General features: G+C 54.0%; 1 protein-coding gene and 1 long non-coding RNA gene across 2 annotated transcripts in view; both read left to right on the top strand.

Annotated features, from left to right (window-relative positions):
- Positions 1-1417: 1417 nt before the first annotated feature.
- Positions 1418-2084, top strand: LOC117795268. The gene is made up of 3 exons (XR_004619183.1): positions 1418-1716; positions 1836-1888; positions 2021-2084. It is a non-coding gene; the product is annotated as an uncharacterized LOC117795268 (long non-coding RNA).
- Positions 2085-6348: 4264 nt separating this feature from the next.
- The window catches only part of SLC8B1 (solute carrier family 8 member B1), a gene marked incomplete at its 5' end in the record, with an annotated part of 20327 nt that continues 16612 nt past the window's right edge, over positions 6349-10063 (top strand). The window contains 6 exons of the mRNA XM_034637973.1: positions 6349-6639; positions 6759-6811; positions 6944-7001; positions 7148-7253; positions 7300-7467; positions 8377-8484. Coding sequence (XP_034493864.1) covers positions 6349-6639; positions 6759-6811; positions 6944-7001; positions 7148-7253; positions 7300-7467; positions 8377-8484 — 784 coding nt within the window. The remainder of the gene's footprint in view (positions 6640-6758; positions 6812-6943; positions 7002-7147; positions 7254-7299; positions 7468-8376; positions 8485-10063) is intronic.

Below are 10063 nucleotides of genomic sequence, written 5' to 3'. Positions count from 1 at the left end.
GCATGAGAGGACAAAGGACCAATGCCCATTATATAGAGAGCTCCTACAGGTCAATGAGAAGAAGCAAACATTCCAGCTGAAAAAACTGGCAGCTCCAAGAAGGAATGCAAATGACCATGAGAAGGGCACTGAGAAGCACTCAGGGACTTGTAGGGACTTGTCGTTTAACAGCAAGAAGATTCCTACCACGTCAGCCTGGACAAGACTGGGTGGCAGGGGCAGGTATGGGATCCCATTTGCCATTGCTGGTGCCAGTATGTCTAAGCAAGGCTTGGGGGAGTGTATTTTGGCAAAACCCATCAGATGTTTAAGATATTTGTCCCTCTGCAAGAGGTGCTGTCAGGGCTCTGCCCATGTCCTTTGGACACTACATTTTGGTGGGCTTCTGTTGACTTCTAGTTGCCAGCATCTTTTTCCAGAACCTTCTATAAACATGGTGGGCAGGAAGTGCTAGGGAACTACCACCTACCCACCACCCCCAGCATCCTCTCCTGATGACTGATGAGAGTTGGTGTATAAATACCGCAGCTCCCTTGCCCCTGGGATTACTAGCCCAATGTGGGCAGTTCCAACCCGGCCTTGCTGGTTTCTTTCCCTTCCTTCTCCCACTGCCCCACTGTGGTGATTGTATTCCATACACTTCCCGTACTTAATCACTCATAAATCCTTGCCTCCAGGTTGCTTCTGGAGGAACCCAGACTGTGATGCACTCTGACTCAGCACTTTCACTTCTAGAATTCTCTCTTTCAAAATATTCTCATATGTACTCAGAGAGTCACATGCAAGGATGTTCATTGCTGGTTATACTGAAAAATCAGATACACCCATATGCCCGCCAGCGGGGAAATATTACCCCCTGCCCCCGCCCCGTATCATTCAGGGCATGAAATACTCCACTCATGTTAGAAAGACTCGACAGGGAGCTTACAAGGAATGTGATGGACAGGGTTCTAGACCATCAAACCAACCCTAGAAGCTCAATTCCAGCCCTGTCTACCCCTGAGTGGACCCCAGGACACGGCTTTAGTCTCCTTATCTGTCTATGGGGCATAACAATAGTGACTTCCTTGCAAGACTGTGGGACAGATGAACTGAGATACATTTTAAGCTCCCAGCCCTGGGCCTGGCACATGGAAATCACTCAGCGTGCTTTTACTTCGATCACCGTCATCATTACGTGTCCCGGTATGTTAATACGTGGCATACATGGGAAGTGGTAGGAGCAAATTGTAGGGACAGGAGATTTAGGGTGGATCCATTTCCGTGAAACACAACCAGCTGTATGATAGGATGTGTGTACAAGGTCATGCTGGGGACTCCGGAAACTGATCGTGGTGGGAACTTCGGGGAGAGGTGGGTTTATGGAGGGTAGGGCAGAGAAACAAATTCATGACTTGTGTAAACATACCTATTTAAAAAAATTAAAGCGTGCAGTGGGCACTTGGAGGGTGTGGGGGGCTTAGGGGTCAGGCTGAAGGAGGGGTCTTCAGCTACTTAGACGGTCCTGGTCCAGCGGCTCTCAGGGTGTCAACCCCTGATGTCCTCCTCCCTCCCTCCCTGCAGTGTCGTGACGTGTGTGGCCTGAATGTCTCTGCCCGCTGCGACTTTATCCGGACAACCCCCGACTGCCGCAGCGAAGGGGGTTATCTGAACTACCTCGAAGGCATCTTCTGTCACTTCCCCCCTAACCTCCTCCCTCTGGCCATCACCCTCTATGTGAGGCCCTGCCCCAGGCGGGGGTGCGGGGGTTGGGGGGTGCCAGGGGACCGAGTGAGCGGGGCTGGTGGCCCAGGCTGGACTTGACGCTCCTCCCCACCCCCGTACCTCTCTCCCAGGCTTTCTGGCTGCTTTACCTGTTTCTGATTCTGGGAGTCACCGCGGCAAAGTTGTGAGTGTGGCCTTGGGCTCCCATCCAGCTTATAGATGGGAAGGGAGTCCCCGGGAGGTTGACATTGGGGTGACCCCATGTTTAGGGGGAGGATGGCCGTGAAGGCACACCCTGTTTGCTGTTTCTCCGTAGTTTCTGCCCGAACTTGTCAGCCATTTCCACCATGTTCAAGCTCTCCCACAACGTGGCAGTATCCTTTTGTTCCAGGCCTGCACCCCGGAGGGTGGGAAGGTAGTGAGAGGGGAGGTTGGGAGACTGGGTGGTGGCTCACAGCCCAGGACAGGTCTGGCCAGGCCGGGGCCCCTGCTCTGTGTCCCCTTGACGTGCTCCCCCCATGGCGTCACCTTCCTGGCGTTTGGGAACGGCGCACCCGATATCTTCAGCGCCCTGGTGGCTTTCTCGGATCCNTAAAGACTGAAGGCAGGGGACTGCTCATGATGACCCCCCGGAGTCCCCTTCACCTGCAGGGGGCTGGGGTTCCCGCCCTTCCCTGTTCCCAGGGGAACGGAAGAACACACCGCTCCCTCTTGCACTGAAGGGCTGAGAGTTTTTTGTGCCCACGCCAACTTTGCATGGCTGCAGAGTTCATTCATGCTCACCTTCTGAGGCTAACCAGATAATTACACCCATTTTACAGAAGGGCAAGTGGTTTATNTGGTTCCGATAACCACGGGGGGGCGGCAGGGAGCCCGGGGTGACGTTCTGGATTTTCGCAGGGTCCCGTTTTAACAAGCACTGTAGCTGGGCTGCTGACTGGGGCCGTCAGCGTCCCTGCAGCATACACACTCCTCGGGTGGTTCAAGTGACATGGACAGAGGCACAGTTCACAGAGGGTTTTGGAAACCCACAAGGGACACTGAGATGCAGAGACATCTAGGGATCAGCAGCCATAGGAGCCGCTGAGAGGCAAGGGGATGGGGCTGGATNCTATTTTCCCAGGTGTCCTTAGTGACTTGGGGAAGAGGATGAGAAGGGAATGGGGAGGAGGTGAAAAGTCCCTCACCCCAGACTCAGAGCAAGGCCACTATAACTGTACCACCCCACAGCAGAGAGCTGGGGACAGGTGCTGGTGGGCCTTGGGGCAGGGCATGACCCCCTTGGGATGGGGGCTGATTTGGGGGCTGGAGGCTGACTTGGGGACCTGATGTGCTGGCTCACTCTGCTGTTGGGGAGACAAGCTGGGGTGGGAGCGTCTCCCTGCATCCTCCCTGGCTGACCCTAAGGACGGGGAGGAGGGAAGGAGGGCAGGCAGGAAGAGGAGGCTACCCCTGCCCAGTTGGGCTGTTTCCCCAGGAGGTTCAACTAGTAATTTTCAGGCAGAGCTGAGTCTGAAACCAGCTAGCAACGGTGGGGTGTGTGCCCTTGGGCACGTCACTTCGCCTCCCTGGCCTCAGTTTTCTGATCTGTAAAGTAGAAAGAATCGTACCAACCTCCTGGGGCTGTCATGAAGACTGAGTGAGATGGTGCCAGCACAGTGTGTGGCAAAACAGTTATGAGGACCTACCGTATGCCTGGCACTGTGCAAGACTTTGGTGGGAGAGGTAGACATGAAACAAGTCTATGATCCTACAAATAACTGGGGATTTCAAAACACGTAAGTGCTTAAAAGGAGAGGACCTGGAGTGATGAGAATTTATAACTGGGGGATCCGCCCTACGCTGGAAGCAGTTAGGGAAGGCTTCCTGGAGGAAGCATCGGGGGGAACTAAGTATTGGAGGATGAATGTGGATTCACGGGGACAAAGAAGGAGTGGGGTACCAGGCCGAAGGGATGCCAGGTGCCGTAAGTACAACAGGCTCGGTGTTGCATCGGCAGAGAGCCACTGAGCAGGGTTGGGACGATGGCCAGAGGGCTCAGAATCCAGAAATCTCACCCCCTGCGTGGTATTGGTGGGAGTTCACAGAGGGCTGAAGGATCTTGGAGCTGCAATCTGACAAAGCGGTTTCTTTTGAAATTAGAGTGAAATATACATAACCTAAAATTCACCAACATAACCTACCATTCTCCCTCGGTGAACCATTTTTCAGTGTGCCGATCAGTGGCATTAGCATGTTCACGCTGTTGTACAGCCGTCACCGCCATCACATCCAGAACTTTCCCATCTGGCAAAACTGAGACTCCATCCCCAGTAAATAAGAACTCCCCACTTCCTCCTCCCCCAGCCCCTGCTTTCTGTCTCTATGGATTTGACCAGCCCAGACACCTCCTATACAGGGAGTGAGTGGGTGCTTGTCTGTTGCTTCGTGCAGTGAGCATGGTGTTCCCTGTTGTGGTTCCCCAGAAGGTTCACCCGTGTTGTAGCGTGTGTCGGAGCTCCCTTCCCTCTGAAGGCTGAAGGATGGTCCGCTGGATGGAGGTGCCAACTCTGGCTCATCCTTTCATCCATCAGGGACCCTGGAGTTGGTTCTAACCCTTCTGCTGATCGCGAACAGTGCCGCTGGGAACGCGGGTGTGCGCGTCTTCTCTCCGAGACCTGGCTTTCCGTTCTGTTTTTGGTATAAACCCAGAAGCGGATCTACTCGATCATGGGTCATTCGATGTTCTTGCCACTTTTACTGAGATAGAATTGACACCTAGCACTGCGCTAAGCGTAAGGTGTACAGCCAGCATAACGACTTAACCTACATCTATTATGAAATGATGACAATAAGCCTAGGTCACAGCTCTCTTCTCAGATTTAAACAAGAAAGGAAAAATGGTTTTTTCCCTCATGATGAGAACTCTTCTGATTTATTGTTCTGACGGCTTTCATACTCACCAGACAGCAGCACTCACTGATCACCGTGCGGTGTGTTCCATCGCTGTCCTGGTGACTAACTCTTTTTGAATTTTCGGCGAACTGCCTTGCTGTGCTCCGTGGCTCTTGCACATGGCCACCAACAGTGCATGAGGGCTCCGTTTCCTCCCCAGCCCAGCCAGATACTTGCTAGCTTCTGGCTTTGTTTGCTTTGTATAGTAACTATCCTTAATGGGTGTGAGGTGGTATTTACAGAGCTTTTCACAGAAAGTTTGAGAAAGGGGAGGGACCTTTTAGGGCATGAGAGGACAAAGGACCAATGCCCATTATATAGAGAGCTCCTACAGGTCAATGAGAAGAAGCAAACATTCCAGCTGAAAAAACTGGCAGCTCCAAGAAGGAATGCAAATGACCATGAGAAGGGCACTGAGAAGCACTCAGGGACTTGTAGGGACTTGTCGTTTAACAGCAAGAAGATTCCTACCACGTCAGCCTGGACAAGACTGGGTGGCAGGGGCAGGTATGGGATCCCATTTGCCATTGCTGGTGCCAGTATGTCTAAGCAAGGCTTGGGGGAGTGTATTTTGGCAAAACCCATCAGATGTTTAAGATATTTGTCCCTCTGCAAGAGGTGCTGTCAGGGCTCTGCCCATGTCCTTTGGACACTACATTTTGGTGGGCTTCTGTTGACTTCTAGTTGCCAGCATCTTTTTCCAGAACCTTCTATAAACATGGTGGGCAGGAAGTGCTAGGGAACTACCACCTACCCACCACCCCCAGCATCCTCTCCTGATGACTGATGAGAGTTGGTGTATAAATACCGCAGCTCCCTTGCCCCTGGGATTACTAGCCCAATGTGGGCAGTTCCAACCCGGCCTTGCTGGTTTCTTTCCCTTCCTTCTCCCACTGCCCCACTGTGGTGATTGTATTCCATACACTTCCCGTACTTAATCACTCATAAATCCTTGCCTCCAGGTTGCTTCTGGAGGAACCCAGACTGTGATGCACTCTGACTCAGCACTTTCACTTCTAGAATTCTCTCTTTCAAAATATTCTCATATGTACTCAGAGAGTCACATGCAAGGATGTTCATTGCTGGTTATACTGAAAAATCAGATACACCCATATGCCCGCCAGCGGGGAAATATTACCCCCTGCCCCCGCCCCGTATCATTCAGGGCATGAAATACTCCACTCATGTTAGAAAGACTCGACAGGGAGCTTACAAGGAATGTGATGGACAGGGTTCTAGACCATCAAACCAACCCTAGAAGCTCAATTCCAGCCCTGTCTACCCCTGAGTGGACCCCAGGACACGGCTTTAGTCTCCTTATCTGTCTATGGGGCATAACAATAGTGACTTCCTTGCAAGACTGTGGGACAGATGAACTGAGATACATTTTAAGCTCCCAGCCCTGGGCCTGGCACATGGAAATCACTCAGCGTGCTTTTACTTCGATCACCGTCATCATTACGTGTCCCGGTATGTTAATACGTGGCATACATGGGAAGTGGTAGGAGCAAATTGTAGGGACAGGAGATTTAGGGTGGATCCATTTCCGTGAAACACAACCAGCTGTATGATAGGATGTGTGTACAAGGTCATGCTGGGGACTCCGGAAACTGATCGTGGTGGGAACTTCGGGGAGAGGTGGGTTTATGGAGGGTAGGGCAGAGAAACAAATTCATGACTTGTGTAAACATACCTATTTAAAAAAATTAAAGCGTGCAGTGGGCACTTGGAGGGTGTGGGGGGCTTAGGGGTCAGGCTGAAGGAGGGGTCTTCAGCTACTTAGACGGTCCTGGTCCAGCGGCTCTCAGGGTGTCAACCCCTGATGTCCTCCTCCCTCCCTCCCTGCAGTGTCGTGACGTGTGTGGCCTGAATGTCTCTGCCCGCTGCGACTTTATCCGGACAACCCCCGACTGCCGCAGCGAAGGGGGTTATCTGAACTACCTCGAAGGCATCTTCTGTCACTTCCCCCCTAACCTCCTCCCTCTGGCCATCACCCTCTATGTGAGGCCCTGCCCCAGGCGGGGGTGCGGGGGTTGGGGGGTGCCAGGGGACCGAGTGAGCGGGGCTGGTGGCCCAGGCTGGACTTGACGCTCCTCCCCACCCCCGTACCTCTCTCCCAGGCTTTCTGGCTGCTTTACCTGTTTCTGATTCTGGGAGTCACCGCGGCAAAGTTGTGAGTGTGGCCTTGGGCTCCCATCCAGCTTATAGATGGGAAGGGAGTCCCCGGGAGGTTGACATTGGGGTGACCCCATGTTTAGGGGGAGGATGGCCGTGAAGGCACACCCTGTTTGCTGTTTCTCCGTAGTTTCTGCCCGAACTTGTCAGCCATTTCCACCATGTTCAAGCTCTCCCACAACGTGGCAGTATCCTTTTGTTCCGGGCCTGCACCCCGGAGGGTGGGAAGGTAGTGAGAGGGGAGGTTGGGAGACTGGGTGGTGGCTCACAGCCCAGGACAGGTCTGGCCAGGCCGGGGCCCCTGCTCTGTGTCCCCTTGACGTGCTCCCCCCATGGCGTCACCTTCCTGGCGTTTGGGAACGGCGCACCCGATATCTTCAGCGCCCTGGTGGCTTTCTCGGATCCGCGCACAGCCGGCCTGGCCTTTGGGGCGCTATTTGGTAAGAGCGGCCCCGGGGCAGCAGGGGTGGGCAGGGTCTCCTCCAGGTGCGGGCGTGCTGGTCACCACTGTGGTGGCCGGTGGCATCGCCATCCTGCGTCCCTTCACGGCTGCCTCCAGGCCCTTTCTCAGAGACATTGTTTTCTACATGGTGGCCGTGTTCCTGACCTTCACCGCACTCTACCTCGGCAGGGTCACGCTGGCATGGGCTCTGGGTGAGCCGCTGCAGGGCTGGGCGGGTGGGAGACACCGGGGGACACGAGCGGGTGACCAGCAGGGCACAGTTCCAAGTGAGGGAAACCCTACTCAAGCTGGCTTGAGCCAGAAAAGGGAACCTGTGGTTCCGATAACCACGGGGGGGCGGCAGGGAGCCCGGGGTGACGTTCTGGATTTTCGCAGGGTCCCGTTTTAACAAGCACTGTAGCTGGGCTGCTGACTGGGGCCGTCAGCGTCCCTGCAGCATACACACTCCTCGGGTGGTTCAAGTGACATGGACAGAGGCACAGTTCACAGAGGGTTTTGGAAACCCACAAGGGACACTGAGATGCAGAGACATCTAGGGATCAGCAGCCATAGGAGCCGCTGAGAGGCAAGGGGATGGGGCTGGATGCCAGCGAGGACTGAAGGCCTAGACCTGGTGCCATCCAGCACAGGCGACAGTCACAGAGGGTCACAGGTCCTGCCAGAGACAGGACACCACACCAGAGAGGCGGCCTGGAAAGGCACCACAGACTCTCTCTTGCTACCTTCTGATTTGTCATCAGGCCCCTTTCCGCCACACCCAGTGCCGCCAGAGCTCAGGGGCTGCGGTCTGCGGGGCTCAGCTTCCCAGGGCACAGAGCAGGACACCAACCCTTAGCACTTGGATCGGGTCCTGGAGGCCACTGTCTGTGCCAGGCGTTACCTCTGATTGCCCAATTATGGAGGGCAGGAAGGAAAGATGGGCCAAGGAAAAGCCGGGTGGTGGGGGTGGGGGCTCTAGGAAATGGCCATTTCCCTCCTGGTCCCGGGCTAGGCTAACACAGACCACCACCGGCAGGCACCAGCAGCGGAACGGGCAGTACTTGCTCTCTGGGGCTGTGGCCAGGATGCCACCTGGTGACGGCCTGCGCCCTTGTCTGCAGGTTACCTAGGCTTGTATGTGTTCTACGTGGTCACTGTGGTTCTCTGCACCTGGATCTACCGATGGCAGCGCAGGAGATCCCTGGTTTACTCCATGCCGGGCACTCCGGGTAAGCGTCTGAACTGAGTTCCCAAGAAAGGCCAGTGGGGGCCGGCACCCTCTGCACCCTTCATGATTACCTTCCAGCTCCGGAGGCCAACATCAGTGTCCGTCTCCTCTTGGTACTTTCCCTACTTGTCCTNAACACGTAAGTGCTTAAAAGGAGAGGACCTGGAGTGATGAGAATTTATAACTGGGGGATCCGCCCTACGCTGGAAGCAGTTAGGGAAGGCTTCCTGGAGGAAGCATCGGGGGGAACTAAGTATTGGAGGATGAATGTGGATTCACGGGGACAAAGAAGGAGTGGGGTACCAGGCCGAAGGGATGCCAGGTGCCGTAAGTACAACAGGCTCGGTGTTGCATCGGCAGAGAGCCACTGAGCAGGGTTGGGACGATGGCCAGAGGGCTCAGAATCCAGAAATCTCACCCCCTGCGTGGTATTGGTGGGAGTTCACAGAGGGCTGAAGGATCTTGGAGCTGCAATCTGACAAAGCGGTTTCTTTTGAAATTAGAGTGAAATATACATAACCTAAAATTCACCAACATAACCTACCATTCTCCCTCGGTGAACCATTTTTCAGTGTGCCGATCAGTGGCATTAGCATGTTCACGCTGTTGTACAGCCGTCACCGCCATCACATCCAGAACTTTCCCATCTGGCAAAACTGAGACTCCATCCCCAGTAAATAAGAACTCCCCACTTCCTCCTCCCCCAGCCCCTGCTTTCTGTCTCTATGGATTTGACCAGCCCAGACACCTCCTATACAGGGAGTGAGTGGGTGCTTGTCTGTTGCTTCGTGCAGTGAGCATGGTGTTCCCTGTTGTGGTTCCCCAGAAGGTTCACCCGTGTTGTAGCGTGTGTCGGAGCTCCCTTCCCTCTGAAGGCTGAAGGATGGTCCGCTGGATGGAGGTGCCAACTCTGGCTCATCCTTTCATCCATCAGGGACCCTGGAGTTGGTTCTAACCCTTCTGCTGATCGCGAACAGTGCCGCTGGGAACGCGGGTGTGCGCGTCTTCTCTCCGAGACCTGGCTTTCCGTTCTGTTTTTGGTATAAACCCAGAAGCGGATCTACTCGATCATGGGTCATTCGATGTTCTTGCCACTTTTACTGAGATAGAATTGACACCTAGCACTGCGCTAAGCGTAAGGTGTACAGCCAGCATAACGACTTAACCTACATCTATTATGAAATGATGACAATAAGCCTAGGTCACAGCTCTCTTCTCAGATTTAAACAAGAAAGGAAAAATGGTTTTTTCCCTCATGATGAGAACTCTTCTGATTTATTGTTCTGACGGCTTTCATACTCACCAGACAGCAGCACTCACTGATCACCGTGCGGTGTGTTCCATCGCTGTCCTGGTGACTAACTCTTTTTGAATTTTCGGCGAACTGCCTTGCTGTGCTCCGTGGCTCTTGCACATGGCCACCAACAGTGCATGAGGGCTCCGTTTCCTCCCCAGCCCAGCCAGATACTTGCTAGCTTCTGGCTTTGTTTGCTTTGTATAGTAACTATCCTTAATGGGTGTGAGGTGGTATTTACAGAGCTTTTCACAGAAAGTTTGAGAAAGGGGAGGGACCTTTTAGG

Source organism: Ailuropoda melanoleuca, chromosome 12 (genome assembly GCF_002007445.2).
Source record: "Ailuropoda melanoleuca isolate Jingjing chromosome 12, ASM200744v2, whole genome shotgun sequence".
Taxonomy (NCBI): domain Eukaryota; kingdom Metazoa; phylum Chordata; class Mammalia; order Carnivora; family Ursidae; genus Ailuropoda; species Ailuropoda melanoleuca.
The sequence above is the reverse complement of the archived record's forward strand: the minus strand, read 5'-3'. Positions and strand labels throughout refer to the sequence as shown.